This window comes from Balaenoptera ricei, chromosome 5 (genome assembly GCF_028023285.1).
Source record: "Balaenoptera ricei isolate mBalRic1 chromosome 5, mBalRic1.hap2, whole genome shotgun sequence".
Classification (NCBI taxonomy): domain Eukaryota; kingdom Metazoa; phylum Chordata; class Mammalia; order Artiodactyla; family Balaenopteridae; genus Balaenoptera; species Balaenoptera ricei.
This window is the reverse complement of record NC_082643.1, coordinates 4892826-4915314: the sequence shown is the minus strand read 5'-3', so window position 1 is coordinate 4915314 and position 22489 is coordinate 4892826. Positions and strand designations below refer to the sequence as shown.

Here is a 22489-nt window from a genome sequence, read left to right as displayed (position 1 = left end):
ATTTTGTTTTATGATTATTAAATATATGTGGTGGATGGTATATCTGCTGAAAAATAAATGTTTTGGTTTGAATTAGAGATTAAAGAGAGTATTCTAATTGAGCTTATGAGTTACTAACTGGAGTATACAAGTCAATGAATTAGACATGATAATCTGTGATCAGGCGTAAACCATAAAACAAGTGACACATTGGAATCAGTGTTTATCATTATATCATTATCATTATATAAGTAAGTGTTTATCTTTACACATATATTTCATGTATAATTCAAGAAATCTCTCTTCTCAGTGGTTTTTCTAACTACAAATAAATTGAGAGAATTACAAAACCAATAGACCAGTGAATAAAAGAAAAACCTGAAACATAAATAACAAGCTAAATGACATTTCTTCTAATCGCCGTGTGTCTGCCCATACAAATCAGAGAGGCTTACGTATCCCTTCAACATTCACTTACTGAATGTTGGAAGGAAGAAACAGAAGATAATTTTTGCCTCCTTTATGACCATATAGCACAAAATGCACAATATTAACCAGAAGGTAGTTCTAGGGTAAAGGAGCAGAATAAAAAGGGCTTGGGCAGCTTAAAGGACTTTATAAAATTTGACCTTGATACCAAATTGAAAATAAAATAACCATTTCGAGTAACTACCTTATTATCATTTTTCTAAGTTTCTGGTTCTCCACAAAGTAGAAGACTCCTTCAGTCTTGTGTAGTGGATTTGGTAGCTTTTAAAAAGCCCATGAATATGCCATGAGGGCAGCTCTTGAGGTTTTGAGAAGCTCTAAATATACTTTAGTGTGGCATAGAATGTCTGATAAAGAAGTTTGAGATTAGGGGGATTTGGGAGGAAACATTTGACTTATTATGTACTTCTGCAGTTACTGAGCTAAGAATAGGTAGTGACAAATGAAAAGACTATATGTTACTATAAATAAGCATTCAAAGGCTTAATTAAATGTATTTTAAGGGTTATTTCACACTGATTCCTATACAAATTTAATGAATTTAAATATGCACTATATACTGTTTTATTTAACTCTTTATATATTTATATATTTGACATAAATCTAAATATATAAATATGTAACATATGAATATATATTTAACATATATATATATATATATATATATATATAAAACTTTTGATGCTAAAAGTAATAGAATATCAAACATTAATGCTACTCATAATATGGCTATATCCATGTTATCATTTAAGATATTCATTTGATTTTTATTTTCTAAATTACAGGATGAAGTCTGTCCCAAAGCTGAAGGTGATGAAGTCCAGAGGTGTGTGTGGGCCACAGCTGTCAATGTCAAGGACAAGTTCATTTATGTAGCACAGCCAACTTTGGACAGAGTCCTTCTTGTTGATGTACAGTCTCAAAAAGTTATTCAGGTATGAATGACTCCTCCTTTTGAAAGTGGTTTTGAAGAATATTTAATTTAATGTAATAGATTTTACCAGGTAACTCATGCATTGCCATTTGATTGCCATTGATAACTTGTTTCATTACTTGGATAACTAGAAAATCTACACATTTTCTACAAACTGTCCTCTCATTCCGCTCCTTGAGCCTAAAGAATTGAAGTAATTGAAATAGCTTTTGTTTTCAACAATTAGATTCCATGAATACCTCATAATTCCCACATGACCAGTTACACACAAAAAAATCCTCACAATTGCTTATTCTGTCTAGAGCAAAGAGATTCCCAGTCCAAGGCCAATTAAGACATTCCTAGTTACCATCACAGTAACAGTAGTATATCTTTCTCATGTGATTCTTAACAAAGACTGAGACAGTAGTAGATTTACTGGATAATAGCAACTTAGTAGGTTTTACTATAGTAGTAAAACAAGTAATATGTGCATAGGTCAATGACAGAGAAAAACACCTATAACACGCCTTGCCATGTCATTTTTCCATGTTGCCATGGTCATGGTTATGAAAAGTTATTCTGGTTTGGGCCGTCACCTATATTATGCCCTGCTCTTTCTAAGACTGTCCATCTTGGACAGTCTACTAGAACTCAGTCTTACAACAATCAAGGGGCAGTGCAGGATTTATGCCCGGGCAGTCTGGCTCCAGTATCTCAGCCTTTGACTGTTAGGATCTGTGGCTTCTCAGCTCAAAGGAATCTTAAAATAGTTTTGTGAGATATGTATAATCTGTTAAATGGGAATAATAGCTGTACATATCTCATAAAGTTATATTAAGGATTATACCAATTAATGCATACAAAGCATTTGTAGCAGAGTCTGGAATATAGAAGTGCTATTTACTATCAAAATTCTGACAGACACAGGAATCTAACCATTTCTTATATTTACAGAGATTTTTTTTTTTCCTTTGCATCAATATTGGTTTGAATTTGAAGTAGCTGTTAGTCCTTCTAATGTTGATTCCTGACTAGAACCAAAAAAAGTGTTAAGAAGTTCAAAATCAGGGCCTCTCATTCTAAGAGCTCTTAACAGATCCCCATGAATTCATCCACCCGTCTATCCATTCTGTATACATTCATTAATTGCCTTTTATGAGATGTGTTTGGTATTACAAATAAAAGAATCAAAAGTGTTTCTATTAGAAAGCTCTGATATCTCCAGGGTTACAAATTTACAATGGATAATTAGTCCAGTGGTTCAGTTTCTAATATGAGAATGAACAGAAGAGTCATGAGTAGAAGGATGAATAACTGTCTTCTAGAAAATTCTAAGGCCTCCAGGATTACACAGTTCCCTCTGCACCCAATCTAATGGTCCAGTATCTTCTGTGAAAACATACTTTTTCTGTCTATTTCACTTCCTATGTGTCTGTCTTTGAGACTGCTTGATTTTTGACCAGGTTGATTTTACTTTGACTTCAGCTGCAACATAGGCCAGTGAATTATAGGCATTCAGTCAGTGATTATCAAGACTCTTTAGTTAGCATGTGTTAGCTACTAGATGTTCTTTCAGGAATAATCAGGCTGGTTTTTAAATTCAGTGTTCAAACTAGAAACCTACACTGACTGAATATGTACTACCTACTAGATATTCAAAAGTGAGAAAAGTTAACACCATTTATTATTCATGTAACTTCCATCTTCAGACAATGAAGTAAAGTTTAAAATTAATAGAAAATATCAATAATGAAACATTCATGCAATGGTAAAAAATCACATCAATTATATTATTTTTCTAAGTGCCTATAATGCCTATAAAAGAGCAGAATGTAAAAGACATTATTCAAGGTTAAAATATTAAAATAATTTTACAATATAATTATGATTGTGGATATTTTCAGAAAAGAATCTAACACATTTTTAGAAGTTAGAAACTTGGGCTTCAGTCCAAATGGGTTTTCCTTGTGATCTTGTTATGAAAATAATAATTATGCTTTATTACTCCTTCTAGCCATTACCTATCCAAAGGTAATCATTATGTGGCTTTCTGTCACCATAAGTCAGTATTGCCTAATTTTGAATATTACAGAGATGGAAATATACAGTATTCACTGTCTGTGTCTGGCTACATGATAATTGTGAGGTCATTTTTTTTGCATAGAGCTAGTGTTATTCTTTTTTTTTTCGTTGCAGAAAAATTGATTACAGTTGATTCTCACTGTTTGTTGATTCTGTATTTAAAACTCACTCTCCTGAATTTATATAGAACCACACAACCAATACACATGGTGTTTTGCAGACACTCAGGGACTTGTGCAGAGTGGGGAGAAATGTATGACCTGAAGTACATGTTCCCAGCTCAGGTTGGACAAGGAGACACCCCGACTTTTTTGGTTCAGCTTTCATACTGTGAACAAGTGTTTTTTTCATGGTCTATTTACTATTGAGTTTTCAAGGACAATTTTGCTGTTTAAAACGGCCCGCAAGTGTCGTGTTGAAATGCTTGTGAAGGAAGGCCGTGGTGTGCCTAACGGTGAGCTTCATTCAGTCATGCGTCCTAACGCTGTATGGCCCTGAGTTCAATGTTACTGGTTTATTTTTTTAATATAAATTTATTTATTTATTTATTTTTGGCTGCGCTGGGTCTTCATTGTTGCGCGTGGGCTTTCTCTAGTTGCGGCGAGCGGGGACTGCTGTTTGTTGTGGTGCGTGGGCTTCTCATTGCAGTGGCTTCTCTTGTTGCGGAGCACAGGCTCTAGGCTCGCGGGCTCAGTAGTTGTGGCACGTGGGCTCAGTAGTTGTGGCTCGCGGGCTCTAGAGCGCAGGCTCAGTTAGTTGTGGCGCACGGGCTTAGTTGCTCTGCGGCATGTGGGATCTTCCTGGACCAGCCCTCGAACCCATTTCCCCTGCATTGGCAGGCGGATTCTTAACCACTGTGCCACCAGGGAAGTCCTCAATGTTACTGTTAATTAATGGACAATATGTATTAAATAACGTTTCTCTGTGCAGAAACACTCATGAAATTAGGTTATGTATTGATCAGATGATGAAAATCTTGTGACCAGAGACCGATAGGAACCTAACTATGCATTTCCTGTAGAAGCAGTGGTTCAGTGTTCAGAAATCCAGTGTTGTTGGTCACTTTATAGAACAAATACCATTAATAATGAGAAGCAAATATATTTAAGAATATCAGACTTTATTTATACATTAACAGTGGAAAGGATACATTCTGGAAGGAGATAATAGAAAGGAAAGGGAAATGTTGATAATTTGGTCAAAGTGAATGAGAATTTTCTGTAATATAATAAAGAATAATATATAGTATATGTATATAATAATATATATAATATATGTGTATATGTGTATATGTAATATATATTATATACTATATATATTTTTATATATTATTATATACATACACTATGTATTATTCTTTATTATACAACTTATAAAATATACAGTAAACTCTCAGATTTAGAAAGGACAATGAAACAAATGGAAAAAAAATCAATACCTGAATATATTAACATGACACAGCCACACATAAAGCCAAGAGGAAGATCTAAAAATAGGAGATAAAGTACTATGAGAACAGCAGCTATTTTCTTAATAGTGATAATGGACACCAAAAGAAAGTGAAATAATATTATTAAAGGACTAAGTGTAAATAAAATATACTCTGATATTACATGGTCAGTGGAAAAAAGTATATAATTTATTTACTGTATCAGATACAAAAAAATAGACTTTATCAACAAAATAAATTTAAACAAAGCTGAAACTGAAAACTATATGCTTCAGGAATAAGGAAAATTAAGCAGTTCAATTTGATGTATAGTGAGTGAGTAAACTGGTAAACATAGGATCTACTAAAATACTGTCAATAATAATGATATTTCCTGAATTTAAGTTTGAAATTATTAAAAGAGTGAAAACACAGGACTAAAATAGCAAAAAAAAAATGTTTAAATATTGTACAACAATATGTAAGCAGGGGAAGGGCTGATATTATTTGAAATATATATATTAAGATTTCTTGTATTATTTAAGAATGGGAGTAATTACTGATTACCTGTGCACATTAAGTATGTTTATTAATATTTCAAGAAGCTGTGTCTTAAATATTGTATTTATCTATGAAAAAATAGTATTAAATGAAAAACTTACTCCTAAATACAATAGGAAAAGAAGAAATAAGAAAGAGAAAACAGTAAGAATGGAAAAATCAGAACAAAAAGCTTTAAACAAAATTATAGAATAAAATCAAATATGTTTATAATTACAATAACTGAGAATGGAGTAAAGTAATAGCTGATAATAAAAAGTAATGGACCGAATAATGAAAATCTAGCCATATGCAGATTATGAGACATACCCCAAAAATAAGAAAAAATAAAATTTGAAATTTAAGGACAGTTCCAGATAATTTAGCCATATACTAACAGCAAAACAAAAGAGCTGATGTAAGTGAGAAATATTTGATACTTCTGTCCTTGATAAATCAACAGACAAAATTAATACTATATGCAAATTGAACACTATTCGTATGCTTGAACTAACAGATACATGTATTAATTTTTGCATCCAGCAGTAATTAAATATACATTATTACTAAATATTTCACTTTCTAAACCTTTTCAATATCATTTCATATCACCGTTCAGCCTGCTTTAATTAAATCCAACACACTGCATAGCTTATAAACAACAGAAATTTGTTTCTCAAGGTTCTGAGTGTGGAAAGTCCAACATCAAGGTGGCAGCATGATCATGACCTGGTGAGGGCCCTCTTTCTGGTTCAAAGCCATTGCCATCTCACTGTGTCTTCTCATGGGGGAAGGGGCAAGCGATCTCTGTTGGGTCTTTTTTATAAAAGCACTAATCCTACTCATGAGGGCTCCTTCATCATGACCTTATCACCTCCCAAATGCCCATCATCTGATACCATCATCTTTGAGGGTTAGGATTACAACAAGTGAATTCTGGAGGGACACAAACCTTCAGAAGATAGCATTCACTAAAGGAAACATTTTTGAAAATGAACACATGTTGGGTTATAAATTTAGCCTCAAGAAATATTAATGAAATCATTTCATACTGATTCTCTGACACAGTGCTAAGCTATCAAAAACTGCAAAGTAAATTTAAAATGTCAATATCAATAACAAGTAATATTGATAATCATGATTAAACATGTTAAATCCAAGTAAGGCTGTCTTTGAAGGAATTTTGCTACTGTAATGGAAAAATAAATAAATAATAGATTGAAAATAAAACATTTAACTAGATAATTTTAGAATTTAGCTGAAGAAAATCACAATAGTGTAAATGAAAGAAGGAAAGTAAAAATATATGTAGATAAAGACACAATGAAATGAATATATAAAAGCTAAAAATTGATTTATTCAAAAAAGACTAATTAAAAGGCAACTGGGAATTTTGGCAAAGATCAAGGACAAAAGTCATGGTTAATACTATTAGAACTGAATAAAAGAAGATAGCAAGAACCACAATCCTAGCAGAGAGTAAAAGGAACTAAGAAAGTATTAAGGTAAAAGTCATGGTAGTAAATTTGGAAATGTAGTAAGAAAGAACAAATTAAAGAGAAAATATAAGTTAATAACATATAATCCAAGAAGTAATCCAAAAGGAACACTTTTATGACAAATGAACTGATTTCAGAGTACTAAAACCGAAAATTCTGTCCCAGATGGAATTAGAGGTGAAAGTTCTTCCAAACTTTAAAGTAACATTTTAGCAAGCAATTTGATGAGATCTAGTAATTTAAAAATGTGTATTTTCACTGTCTTGATGGCTGACTTCCTGTTTTACCCCTTCTACCCACTGTATATACAGTCTCTGCATATTCTCAGATTGTCAGCTATCAAAAACAAATCTGAACCCTGTCTTCATGCATCTTGCCTCATGCCACCACTTAGCCTTATTGCCTCATTTATCTATAGCTGCCTTCCATTAGGGGAATAGTAGGAACGGAGAGTAACATAACAGAGACTTCCCTATTGTAGGAAAAATATGGGCACTTAATCCTTGGATCAAAAAGGCAGTACTGTGTCATGGGTTTGCCCACACAACTCTGGGGAGGTATGGAATGGAATTGAATATTGCCCTTCTGTCAATAAAAAGAAAAATTTTGAATTATAGGGGTGCTTGAGTACCTCCCTGGAAAGAAGTAGAGTGAAGTAGCAGCTGCAATGATTTGGGACGTTCTGCAAGGATCTATTCTATAGAAATTTAGAGACCAAATTAGTTTAGAAAATGAAAATTTCCATATTGGGTATATTCAGTCTAGCTATCTTTCTGAAAGGGACATTATTTTCTGAGACCTATTGTTGACTATAAATATCAACCTAAAATTTTAGGTATATACTCCATAAAAATATCTTTTAAAAAATTAAAGTTTTCTATCTTTGAATTTGTCTAAATTCTTTTTTTTTTTGTAACCATGTATAATTTGAGTCTGTGAGCCTCTTTAGATGATGAAATTCCATAAGTCTACTAATTGTTGGCTGAAATAACACATCCCTATATTTGTCTTAACATGACCTTAGAGTATGTGAATTTTAATGCTTGAAAGTACACGCTTAAAGGTGAATTAGGAATATCCTAATGACTCTACTTTTATACTTGAAAATAGGCCATCTTTTAGAATTCTAAATTCCCTCAAAGTTTTTCCTAATTTAAAAACAACATGTAAATGATAGATTTAACAGATGTAGGTATTGAAACTTATGCTTTATAAATTAATAATCCAATTAATTCAAGTTTTAAAACTATTTAAGGAAAGAGTATTTCTAGCTACTTAAAAAAAATAAAACTACTTCATTTGTGATTTAAAGCTTTATTTATATCCAAGGTCAGAGTACACTCCAAGTCACCTGCAAGGTGCAAAGTTAGTTTTGTGAAAAGTAAAGCATCCTTTCTCAATTTGATACCTTTTCTCAACAGAGGCTGACTCAAGTCAGCCTTTTTTGTATCCAAATGAAGTTATACTTCCTGATTGTGTGCTGCACCTCTGTTTATTTCTTTCTTCTTAGCCTAAGTATATTATACAGTGGCAACTAAGAATAATAATTATAATCAAAATTTGGTTAATCATCTCCAAAATATGATAGAAACTAGTATAGAATTTTTTATAGGGTGGACAGAGATGGAACAGTGAAGTCCAAAACCAAATTGCCTTCTTTTTGAACAGAAAAAAAAAGTAGAAACAAAAGAGAGAGAAAAAAAGAACAGTAAACTTATTTAAATTTACTCTTTCAAGTTTTCTTTTTCAGTCCAATTAAAGTGGATCCCTAGTGTTTTATACTGACCTTATCTAAGAAATCATATTTCTGACTTTCTTTTTTTCTTTTGTATATATTTGAATGTGAGTATTGGTATTAAATGTGTAATTTTAGCACGAAACATTTTAAAAACTTGAACATTTTTACATTTTACTCTTAAAATGACAAATGTTTTCTTGACAACATGTTTTACAAACCTCATGAAAAATTCTCACCATAGGGGTATATTTGTTTTCAGTGGATACATTAATATCACTTCTATGTGCAGCTTAAAAATAAAAGGTCACACATTTTTAATGGAATCTATCACCTTGGTGTTGCTCTAAACGTCAAACGCTTATTACTTTTCTTGCCATTAATACTTTTTTGTAAGAATGGCATGCAGGTGATATTTTCCTGTGTAAAAGATGAACTAGTAAACAACTGACCTCATTTTGTCTTCTGTGGAGGAATATCAGGTTCTGCTTGGATGCAGAAGTGGCTTATGGTAACACATCGGGTATTCTTAAGTGTCGTCAGCAGTCTCCTCTAGCCCTTAGCACATTATCCTGAGAATCTACATCATTAGTTTAAATTAGGTTCACTTAATTAGCCAGCTGGTATTCTCCTTGTCAGACTGATAAACAAGCTGTATTTCACTGCTCCTTCATGTCAAGGCTAAACTCCAAGTTCAGTGTATCTTTGTTGCTATTCTCACTACTTCGCTCTGACAAAATAACCCATCTTTATATAAGTTGACACAACTGGTCCATAACCAGTGTAGCATCAGTTTTAAATTATTCGTAGTTGGTGCACCCCCTCAAGGAATACTGATAAAAATTTTTAAACATCTTTATGACAGTATAATTGCTTTAAAATGGTGTGTTAATTTCTGCTTTATAACAAAGTGAGTCAGCTATACATATACATATATCCCCATATCCCCTCCCTCTTGCATCTCTCTCCCACCCTCCCTATCCCACCCCTCTAGGTGGTCACCAAGCTGATCTCCCTGTGCTATGTGGCTACTTCCCACTAGCTATCTATTTTACATTTGATAGTGTATATATGTCCATGCCACTCTCTCACTTTGTCCCAGCCTACCCTTATCCTTCACCGTGTCCCCAAGTCCATTCTCTAAGTATGCGTCTTTATTCCTGTCCTGCCCCTAGGTTCTTCAGAACGATTTTTTTTTTTTTTTAGATTTCATATATATGTGTTACCATACGGTATTTGTTTTTTCTCTTTCTGATTTACTTCACTCTGTATGACAGACTCTAGGTACATACACCTCACTACAAACAACTCAATTTTGTTTCTTTTTATGGTTGAGTAATATTCCATTGTATATATGTGCCACATCTTCTTTATCCATTCTTCTGTCGATGGACACTTAGGTTGCTTCCATGTCCTGGCTATTGTAAATAGAGCTGCAATGAACATTGTGGTACATAACTCTTTTTGAATTATGGTTTTCTCAGGGTATATGCCCAGTAGTGGGATTGCTGGGTCGTATGGTAGTTCTATTTTCAGTTTTTAAGGAACCTCCATACTGTTCTACACAGTGGCTGTATCAATTTACATTCCCACCAACAGTGCAAGAGGGTTCCCTTTTCTCCACACCCTCTCCAGCATTTATTTTTTGTAGATTTTTTGATGATGGCCATTCTGACTAGTGTGCGGTGATACCACAGTGTAGTTTTCATTTGCATTTCTCTAATGCTTAGTGATGTTGAGCATCCTTTCATGTGTTTGTTGGCAATCTGCATATCTTCTTTGGAGAAATGTCTATTTAGAACTTCTGCCCATTTTTGGATTTTTTTTTTTTTTTTTTTTTTTATAATGAGTTGAATGAGCTGCTTGTAAATTTTGGAGATTAAGCCTTTGTCAGTTGCTTCATTTGCAAATATTTTCTCCCATTCTGAGGGTTGTCTTTTCGCCTTGTGTTTTCCTTTGCTGTGCAAAACCTTTGAAGGTTCATTAGGTCCCATTTGTTTATTTTTAGTTTTATTTCCATTTCTCTAGGAGGTGGGTCAAAAGGATCTTGCTGTGATTTATGTCATAGAGTGTTCTGCCTATGTTTTCCTCTAAGAGTTTGATAGTGTCTGGCCTTACACTTAGGTCTTTAATCCATTTTGAGTTTATTTTTGTGCATGGTGTCAGGGAGTGTTCTAATTTCATACTTTTACATATATCTGTCCAATTTTCCCAGCACCACTTATTGAAGAGGCTGTCTTTTCTCCACTGTATATGCTTGCCTCCTTTATCAAAGATAAGGTGACCATATGTGCATGGGTTTATCTCTGGGCTTTCTATCCTGTTCCATTGATCTATATTTCTGTTTTTGTGCTAGTGCCAAACTGTCTTGATTACTGTAGCTTTGTAATATAGTTTGAAGTCAGGGAGCCTGATTCCCCCAGCTCCATTTTTCGTTCTCAAGATTGCTTTGACTATTCGGGGTCTTTTGTGTTTCCATACAAATTGTGAATTTTTTTGTTCTAGTTCTGTTAAAAATGCCAGTGGTCGTTTGATAGGGATTGCATTAAATCTGTAGATTGCTTTGGGTAGTAGAGTCATTTTCACAATGTTGATTCTTCCAATCCAATAACATGGTATATCTCTCCATCTGTTTGTATCATCTTTAATTTCTTTCATCAGTGTCTTATAGTTTTCAACATACAGATCTTTTATCTCCTTAGGTAGGTTTATTCCTAGGTATTTTATTCTTTTTGTTGCAATGGTAAATGGGAGTGTTTCCTTAATTTCTCTTTCAGATTTTTCATCAACAGTGTATAGGAATGCAAGAGATTTCTGTGCATTAATTTTGTATCCTGCTACTTTACCAAATTCATTGATTGGCTCTAGTAGTTTTCTGGTAGACTCTTTAGGATTGTCTATGTACAGTATCATGTCATCTGCAAACAATGATAGCTTTAATTCTTCTTTTCTGATTTGGATTCCTTTTATTTCTTTTTCTTCTCTCATTGCTGTGGCTAAAACTTCCAAAACTATGTTGAATAATAGTGGTGAGAGTGGACAACCTTGTCCAGTTCCTAATCTTAGAGGAAATGGTTTCAGTTTTTTACCATTGAGAACGATGTTGGCTGTGGGTTTGTCATATATGGCCTTTATTATGTTGAGGTAAGTTCCCTCTATGCCTACTTTCTGGAGGGTTTTTATCATAAATGAGTCTTGAATTTTGTTGAAAGATTTTTCTGCATCTATTGAGATGATCATATGGTTTTTCTCATTCAATTTTTTAAAATGGTGTATCACATTGATTGATTTGCATATATTAAAGAATACTTGTATTCCTGGGATAAACTCCACTTGATCGTGGTGCATGATGATTTTAATGTGCTATTGGATTCTGTTTGCTAGTATTTTTTTAAGGATTTTTGCATCTATGTTCATCAGTGATATTGGCCTGTAGTTTTCTTTTTCTGTGACATATTTGTCTGGTTTTGGTATCAGGGTGATGGTGGCCTCGTAGAATGAGTTTGGGAGTGTCCCCCCTTCTGCTATATTTTGGAAGAGTTTGAGAAGGATAGGTGTTAGCTCTTCTCTAAATGTTTGATAGATTTCGCCAGTGAAGCCCTCTGGTCCTGGGCTTTTGTTTGTTGAAAGATTTTTAATCACAGTCTCAATTTCAGTGCTTGTGATTGGTCTGTTTATATTTCCTATTTCTTCCTGGTTCCATCTCAGAAGGTTGTGCTTTTCTAAGAATTTGTCCATTTCTTCCAGGTTTTCCATTTTATTGCCATAGAGTTGCTTGTAACAATCTCTCATGATCCTTTGTATTTCTGCAGTGTCAGTTGTTACTTCTTTTTCATTTCTAATCTGTTGATTTGCGTCTTCTCCCTTTTTTTTTTTGATGAGTCTGGCTAATGGTTTATCAGTTTTGTTTATCTTCTCAAAGAACCAGCTTTTAGTTTTATTGATCTTTGCTATTGTTTCCTTCATTTCTTTTTCATTTATTTCTGATCTGGTCTTTATGATTTCTTTCCTTCTGCTAACTTTGTGTTTTTTTGTTCTTCTTTCTCTAATTGCTTTAAGTGTAAGGTTAGGTTGTTTATTGGAGGTGTTTCTTGTTTCTTGAGGTAGGATTGTATTGCTATAAACTTCCGTCTTAGAACTGTTTTTGCTGCATCGTATAGGTTTTCGGTTGTTGTGTTTTCATTTTCATTTGTTTCTAGGTATTTTTTGACTTCCTCTTTGATTTCTTCAGTGATCTCTTGGTTACTTAGTAGTGTATTCTTTAGCCTCCATGTGTTTGTATTTTTTATAGAGTTTTTCCTATAATTGATATCTAGTCTCATAACATTGTGGTAGGAAAAGATACTTGATACAATTTCAATTTTCTTAAATTTACCAAGGCTTGATTTCTGACCCAAGATATGATCTATCCTGGAGGACATTCCATGAGCACTTCAGAAGAAAGGTATTCTGTTGTTTTCAGATGGAATGTCCTTTAAATATCAATTAAGTCCATCTTGTTTAATGTATCATTTAAAGCTTGTGTTTCCTTATTAATTTTCATTTTGGATGATCTGTCCATTGGTGAAACTGGGGGGTTAAAGTCCCCTACTATGATTATGTTACTGTCAATTTCCCTTTTTATGGCTGTTAGCATTTGCCTTATGTATTGAGGTGCTCCTATGTTAGGTGCATAACTATTTACAATTGTTATATCTGCTTCTTGGTTTGATCCCTTTATCATTATGTAGTGTCCTTCTTTGTCTCTTGTAATAGTCTTTATTTTAAAGTGTATTTTATCTGGTATGAGGATTGCTAATCCACCTTTCTTTTGATTTCTGTTTGCATGGAATATATTTTTCCATCCCCTCTCTTTCAGTCTGTATGTGTCCCTAGGTCTGAAGTGGGTCTCTTGTAGACAGCATATATATGGGTCTTGTTTTTGTATCCATTCAGCCAGTCTATGTGTTTTGGTTGGAGCATTTAATCCATTTACATTTAAGGTAGTCATCAATATGTATGTTCCTATTACCATTTTCTTTATTGTTTTGGGTTTGTTATTGTAGTTCTTTTCCTTCTCTTGTGTTTCCTGCCTAGAGAAGTTCCTGTAGCATTTGTTGTAAAGCTGGTTTGGTGGTGCTGAATTCTTTTAGCTTTTGCTTGTTTGAACAGTTTTTAATTTCACCATTAAATCTGAATGAGATCCTGGCTGGGTAGAGTAATCTTGGTTGTAGGTTTTTTTCCTTTTCATCACTTTAATATGTCGTGTGATTCCCTTCTGGCTTGCAGAGTTTCTGCTGAAAAATCAGCTGTTAACCTTATGGGGATTGCCTTGTATGTTATTTGTTGTTTTTACCTTGCTGCTTTTAATATTTTTTCTTTGTATTTAACTTTTGATAGTTTGATCAATATGTGTCTTGTTGTGTTTCTCCTTGGATTTATCCTGCATGGGACTCTTTCCACTTCCTGGACTTGATTGACTATTTCCTTTCCCATGTTAGGGAAGTTTTCAACTGTAATCTCCTCAAATATTTTCTCAGTCCCTTTTTTTTCTCTTCTTCTTCTGGGAACCCTATAATTTGAATTTCAGTGCATTTAATGTTGTCCCAGAGGTCTCTGTGACTGTCCTCAATTCTCTTCATTCTTTTTTCTTTATTCTGCTCTGTGGTAATTATTTCCACTAATTTATCTTCCAGGTCACTTATACATTCTTCTGCCTCAGTTATTCTGCTATTGATTCCTTCTAGAGTATTTTAAATTTCATTTATTGTGTTGTTCATCACTATTTGTTTTCTCTTTAGTTCTTCTAGGTCCTTGTTAAACATTTCTTGTATTTTCTCCATTCTATTTCCAAGATTTTGGATCACGTTCACAATCATTACTCTGAATTATTTTTCAGTTATACTGCTCTTTTCTTCTTCATTTGTTTGGTCTGGTGGGTTCTACCTTGCTCCTTCATCTGCTGCGTGTTTCTCTGTCTTCTCATTTTGCTTAACTTACTGTGTTTGGAGTTTCCTTTTCGCAGGCTGCATGCTCGTAATTCCCATTGTTTTTGGTGTCTACTCCCAGTGGCTAAGGTTGGTTCAGTGGGTTGTGTAGGCTTCCTGGTGGAGGGGACTGGTGCCTGTGTTCTGGTGGATGAGGCTGGATCTTGTCTTTCTGGTGGGCAGGACTGCATCTGGTGTTGTGTTTTAGGGTGACTGTGACATTATTATGATTTTAGGCAGCCTCTCTCTAATGGGTGGAGTTGTGTAGCTATCTTGCTAGTTGTTTATCATAGGGTGTCCAGCCCTGTAGCTTGCTGGTCATTGAGTGGAGCTGGGTCTTAGCATTGAGATGGAGATGTCTGGGGATCTTTTGCTGTTTGATATTACATGGGGCTGGGAGGTCTCTGGTGGACCAATATCCTGAACTTGGCTATCCCACCTCAGAAGCTCAGGTCTGACACCTGGCCAGAGCACCAAGACCCTGTCAGCCACACGGCTCAGAAAAAAAGGGAGATAAAAAGAAAGAAAGGAAGAAAAAGAATAAAGTTATTAAAATAAAAAATTTAAAAAATATATTAAAAATTGAAAAATTAAAAATAATTAAAAAACAAAAAAAAAGAGAAAGAAAGAATAAAGCAACCAAACCAAAAAACAAATCCACCAATGATAACACTTGCTAAAAACTATACTAAGAAAAAAAAAAGGACAAACTGTATCTGTGTCCTAGGACAGATGGTAAAAGCAAAGCTGTAGTGACAAAATCACACAAAAAAGCATACACATACACACTCACAAAAAGAGAAAAAGGAAAAAAAAATACATCTTTATATATTAAAAAAGGAAGAGAGCAACCAAATCAATAAACGAATCTACCAATGATAATAACCTCTAAATTCTAAACTAAGATAAACATAAGACCAGAAACAAATGAGATGCACAAAGCAAACCCCAAGTCTACAGTTGCTCCCAAAGTCCACCGCCTCAGTGTTTGGACTGATTCGTTGTCTATTCAGGTATTCCAGAGATACACGGTACATAAAGTTGATTAAGGAGATTTAATCTGCTACTCCTGAGGCTGCATGGAGAGATTTCCATTTCTCTTCTTTATTCACACAGCTCCTGGGGTTCAGCTTTGGATCTGGCCCTGCCTCTACGTTAGGTCACCTGAGGGCGTCTGTTCCCACCCAGACAGGACAGGGTTAAAGGAGCAGCTGCTTCGGGGGCTCTGGCTCACTCAGGCGGGGGGAGGGAGCGGTACGGAGGAGGCGGGGTGAGCCTGCGGCGTCAGAGGCGTCGTGACATTGCAGCAGCCCGAGGCGCGCCGTGCGTTCTCCCGGGGAAGCTGTCCCTGGATCACGGGACCCTGGCCGTGGCGGGCTGCACTGGCTCCCGGGAGGGGCGGTGTGGAGAGTGACCTGTGCTCGCACACAGGCTTCTTGGTGGCGGCAGCAGCAGCCTTAGCGTCTCATGCCCGTCTCTGGGGTCCGCGGTGATGGCCGCGGCTCGCGCCCATCTCTGAGCTCGTTTAGGCGGCGCTCTGAATCCCCTCTCCTCGCGCACCAGGAAACAAAGAGGTAAGACAAAGTCTCTTGCCTCTTCGGCAGCTGCAGACTTTTCCCGGACTCCCTCCCAGCTAGCTGTGGCACGCTAACCCCTTCAGGCTGTGTTCACGCCGCCAACCCCAGTCCTCTCCCTGCGATCCGACCGCAGCCCGAGCCTCAGCCCCCAGCCCCGCCCGCCCTGGCGGGGGAGCAGACAAGCCTCTCGGGCTGCTGAGTGCTGCTCGGCGCCGAGCCTCCGTGTGGGAATCTCTCCGCTGTGCCCTCCGCACCCCTGTGGCTGCGCTCTCCTCCGTGGCTCCGAAGCTCCCCCCTCCGCCACCCGCAGTCTCTGCCCGCGAAGGGGCTCCTAGTGTGTGGACACCTTTCCTCCTTCACGGTTCCCTCCCACTGGTGCAGGGCCCGTCCCTATTCTTTTGTCTCTGTTATTTCTTTTTTCTTTTGCCGTCCCCAGGTACGTGGGGAGTTTCCTGCCTTTTGGGAAGTCTGAGGTCTTCTGTCAGCATTCTGCAGGTGTTCTGTAGGGCTTCTTCCACCTGTAGATGTATTTCTGATGTATCTGTGGGGAGGAAGTTGATCTCCGCATCTTACTCCTCCGTCATCTTGAAGGTCTCTAATACTGATAAATTTGTATCACACTAGGTATGTTGGGATTATGAGGGAGTTAAAATTTATAGATCTACAAAGAAAAAAAAATAACTCATAATATAAGTAAATTGTAGCCTTATTCAATGTTTGAAACAATGTTTTAAAATATTAAAGAAAAAATATCAATATCTTTATAAAGCTACAACAGATAAAAACGTTTTGTTATTACATTATGTAGTATATTTTACACATTTTTACAGAGGAATAGGATAAGAAGATAATTCATCATGATAATATAACACTGAAAATGGTACTTACATGAGAAAATAAGAAATATGATTCTAGGATCTGAATATTTAGACTACTATTAATTACAATAACAAAATATTAAGTTATTTGAAAGATACTTCTGAATTTGTCTCATAAATCAATAAATCTTTGGAAGAAGGATTGTGGCTTAATTATCTGAATATCACCAGGCCAAGCAAAGGCTACTGTGTACAGAAAATTACAGTGTTTATGGGATGGAGAGAAATTTCCAAACTATAGTATCAGAAAATTTTATTTAAACAAAGTCTCACAGAATCATTCAATAGATCAAAAGTGAGTCCCTTTTTCTATTATGGGGGTTTCAAAGCGCCTGCTGTGAATAAGGCTCATTTCTGTAAGCTTCTCAAGGCAAAGTTTGAAAGCAATTTTTCTAGCAAAATAATATTGGTAGTCAAATGCAAATTATACTAAGTACTAAATGAGCATTCTATGCACATAAGGTAATTTTGAGGTGAAAGATAAGCATATGTGCAATGCTTTTTCCCAATCACATATTCTTGAACATTACATATTGATTTACATCGTTTTTCTTGATAAATGCTCGACGGTTGCAGAAACAAAAAATATTTACACTAATGGTTTCCAAACGAAATGTATGCAACACAAGGGCAATGAAAGATGACTAGTTGTGGGAAGGGAATCCCAAGACATTGTTTATTTTTATTTTTATCTTAAAAAAATCATATTACGTTTTATAAATATTTAACATATGGACCAAAGTTGGAGACCTGAATTTATCTGTATATTGGATGGTGGGCATGAAGTTATTTTGAGAGGAGAGTGAGAATTTTATAGTCTGGAGGGATGGACATTGGTACCCTTAGTCTTTTATTTACTTTTATCTATACAAATGGGATAGCAATAGTGCACACATCAACAGAACAACTGTCAAGAAGATTAAAAAAATAATTTGTATTTGTAATATATTTAGAGAAAAACTTTGTTCATAACAAGCCTAGTGCAGAGTGTAGTTGTTTTTGTTATATAAAGTAATAATCATGATCTTAATTATAATGCCTTTTGTCATGTTGTTCAATTTTGCAATTTGCTTTTCCCAATGAAGTAGATGTAGATGTTCATTAATTATATATTGAATACTACAATTTACAAGGTACTGTTCTAAGCTCGTAAGTGATACCATTGAGCTAAACAAACACAAAAGGCCTGCCTTCTTGGAGCCTAGAGCCCACTGCATAGAGACAGAGAACAAAAAATAAGAATACTAAAAATGATATGTAAATTCTACAACATGGAAAGTGGTCAGTGCCACTGGAAAAGGTAAAATGGCAGAGCAGACCAGGTGGGATTGGGAAAGTTAAAGGTGAAGGGCAGGCTGGTTACAGTATTAAGTAGAGTGGTCATGCTGGCCTCACCCACAAGGTGAGTTCTCAGCAAAGGTGTCCAAGAAGTAGACACTGGGTTATCTGGGGAAGACGGTTGGTTCTGGGGGAAAGCCTCCAAAAAGGAGAAGTGTGATTGGCATGTTAGATGAACAGCAAGGAAGCCAGAGAATCTGGATTGGAGCCATTGGGGGAGCCTGGAGGGTGAAAGATCTGAGAAAGAAGACCAGGATCGACAGGTCATTATAAGGGCTTTTGGCTTTTACTCTGAGGGAAATGAGAAGACATTGTGTTTTGAGCAAATTGGTGCCATGATCTGCCTAATGCTCACCAGAAAAGAAAAGAAAACAAATCACTCTGACAAATCTGTCGAGAAAGTGGACGAGTAGAAAATTGAAAGGTGGAAACCAGGAGATGAGGTTGGAGGTGATAGAGGCCGCCTGTGTGGTCTGAGCAGGGCAGGAGCTGCGAAGGGCTCAGCGTTTGGAAGGCAGGTCCAGCCGGGGCGTGAGGATGGGAAGTAGAAGAGAAAGAGGGTCATCAAGGATAATAGACACTATGCAGTCTTTTTCAAAAATAAGATCTGTTTTATAACACAGGCTTACAGGCTTACTTGCGGCAAGAATTTCTTGTGTGTGTCAAATATAGTGCCTTTCTCTTTTTCAGAAGCTAATGGTCTAAATTGAACGTTTAGAGTAATTTCCAAAGTAGACCAGCAGATATTTTATAAAAGTCAACACCTGTAATTTATCCCTTTCAAACGTTGGCCATTTAAGTAGGAAAATTTATGTTTTTTGACTGAAAACTGGGTTATGGAAAGATGATCCTGAATACGGTTGTTTGCACATATTTTTGTCATTGTTGTATGATTTCCTTGCTGAAAACCATGTCAACATTTCCTCCGTAAAACGTGTTGTATCTGCACACTTGAAAACTTGTAAATATATTTTTTCTTTCAAATTCTGAGGTTGTTTTGAAAATTGATATTTTCTTTCTTCAAAAACGTATATCTTCACTTTTTTGAAGGAATTTAATTGTGAACTGCCTTCTGACACCTCTTGAAATATATTCTCATAAGTTAACTTTAAAAAATACACTCCTATGTGTCAAATTGCTAGCCAGTGGGAACCTGCTGTGTAGCACAGGGAGCTCAGCTCGGTGCTCTGTGATGACGTAGCGGCGTGGGATGGGAGGGGTGGAAGGGAGACGCAAGAGGGAGGAGATATAGGTATACATATCGCTGATTCACTCTTTTGTACAGCATAAACTAACACAACATTGTAAAGCAACTATACCCCAATTTAAAAAAAAATAAGATAAATAAAAAATTGTCTCTGTCCTGCCATTTATAAAAGAAAATGTTTATACTTTAAGGCTCAATTAAAGCATCACTTCTTCTTCTCCCCTATCCTGCTCTGTACTTCTTCCTCTGAGCTTCCAAGGCATTTGGCCCTTATTTTTATTTTGTGACACGCATCAGCTTATTTTAAATTCTTCTTTCACCCTCTCACCTATAAACTCTTCCAGGACAGAGACTGTGGTTATTAAAGTAAATAACCTCTTCTAGTTTCTTCATTTGCTAAATAAGGGCATTACATCTCCAAAACACTATAATGCTGTCATGAAAATACTCTAGTTCAGTTAGTTTTTCTAATAGTAGGAGCAGTGGTATTTCCATCATGTTTAACATTCATCAGGCATACCTGAGCACTTTATATTTACTATCTCACCCAATATTTACAACGACCCTTTGAAGTAGGTGTTATTACTGTCTCCATTTTATTATAGAGGAAATTGAGCCACAAAAAGTGTTAGTAAATTCCCAAGTTATTATTATTAGTATTATTATTTAATTTAAGTGAAGACACTAAGTTTTGAAGTCAGCTTCAGAATACATGCTCATAAGCATGGTGTATACTGCCTCTCAGTGATTTTCCCCTGGGATTGTACTGCTTATACAAATGATACTGCATATATTTGAGTCCCATGGGTTTCTCTTCACCCTCCAAACAAAAAAAACCCAAAAGAATATTTCTTATCTATGAAGCATAAATAAGAGGGCAACATATCCACACATTGTCAGGAATGAAACTGTCAACTAGGAGGAATGGTCTTTCATAGGTAGGGAGGTTCCCACTTTGGGAAAGAGCACAGACCCAAATCCCAGGCTTGCTGTTCACTGGCTGGATGACTACTGGTAAGATAAGTGTCTCAGTTTCCTTATCACATTTAATGGGGCATTAACAGAACCTATGGATTGTGGTATGTCCTTACAAGATAATATTTAGGAAGGGCCAAGTGAAAAGAAAAGAAATTTATAAGAGCTGGCAAACTGAAATTTTTTATTCAAATTGGTCCCTACTTTATAAAGTTATCTAAGGATCTTTGCTATTTTTATAACCATATCCTAACAACTGATTAACAATGAGGTCTTTTTGTTATTGCCTATTGAATTATTTTATCTTTAACATTTTAAATGCCTAAAGATTATTCCATGTTAAGTTGCATGCAAAATAGGTTATTATAATCATACCTAGATCAGGTTTAACATATAAAGGGAAAAATATGAAACATCAAAGGAGTCTTACTGCTCTGCTATTAGTGTAATGATTAATGATGGCTCTTTTGCTATATACCCGTTGAAATTATTGATCAGTGCATGAAGAATCGAAATGAAACATCTGGCATTCCCTTGAGTACGATTCACCAAATAGCAGACTAGCTATTCCTCAAGCAATAGAACCATATAGTTACCCCAAATAACATCAGGTCTCGGGAGAGTTATTCTAGGTTTGTGCAGCAATTCAAGACTATCACGGAGAATTCAGTCTCTTTTCATATTTCTCCTGCTAAATCCTCAAAGTGGTGGTTTTTCCTTCTTAAGCTTATTGTTTCATGACCTCAAAATGGCTTTAGAAATGGAGGCTTAATATCCTCATCTGACAGCATTCAAAGCAGGAAGAAGGAGAAAGTGTGATGCTTGGACATCTCCTCCTGCTATTGTCTCTTTCGATGGAAATGCTTCACTCTCAGAAATCATTCATCATCTTAATCTTTATGATGTGTAAACTAGGATATGCCATGTGACTACCCCTCACCTCTAGAGAGTCTGGGAAATTTCACACTTGTCAAAGGGGAATAAGATTAGTCATTGGCTTAAATCTCTGCTGGTCCTCAGGTGGGCTACCTTCCCTGAGAACATCACTGCCCACCTGAACCCAAAATGTTATTGTGGCTCTGTTAGCCAGAAAGAAAGGGGTGAGGACACTAATACAGAAATGCTTAAATAGGTCTTTTCAGAAATCCAGTAATTAATTCTAATCCAAGAATATTGAGAATTTTAAATAGATAAAATACAGGGCAAGATTTCAGAAAAGAAATACTTTAGTAAGACTAAATTGCCAAAGTGTTAGTTAAAATGTGAATCTCTATATATTCAACTACAACTATAGTTTACATTTAATCCACTGAGAAGAGAATTACATTATAAACTAGGACTTGGGAAATTCTCTAAGGATATTCAATAGAGCTTGGAAAGAAATGTTTTCAATATTGGATAAAGGTTGTTTTATTGAAAACAATTTGTTCTATGTTATTAAATTAGAAAATGTCTAACTATTAATATTACAGGTAATTACTTCAAAAAGGTATTAGCTTATGATATAAATAGCTTGGAATTAAGGTGAGTGAAATAACTTCCTGGCAGCAATGTGTGTTTTGGAAGTTTTGTTTTCAGTAAATGCTAGATATTATAAATATTAGCAGAACAATACATTTACCATATCAAGTACGATACAAAAAATTGCTTCTTCTTTTTCTGTGGCTTTAGACTTCTCATTAAGGAAACTAAATTAGGTAATCTGTTATTAGAGTTACAACTATATATCAGATTGTTGGCATTTTAGCATTATAAATGGTCAAATCCCATAACCAGCAGTGGGATAGAAAAATCTAATAGTATAAATATAGTTCTTACCTATACTCAACAGTTGATTAAAATGCACATATTAATCATTCATATCTTGAGTTTCTAAATA

The 22489-nt window shown here is 35.5% G+C and overlaps 1 protein-coding gene across 3 annotated transcripts in view; it reads left to right on the top strand.

The window, feature by feature from the left end:
• Positions 1–22489, top strand: part of FSTL5 (follistatin like 5) — a 708623-nt gene that overhangs the window by 623402 nt on the left and 62732 nt on the right. For all 3 annotated transcript variants that reach the window (XM_059923874.1, XM_059923877.1, XM_059923875.1), the window contains one exon: positions 1254–1403. In XM_059923874.1, coding sequence (XP_059779857.1) covers positions 1254–1403 — 150 coding nt within the window. The remainder of the gene's footprint in view (positions 1–1253; positions 1404–22489) is intronic.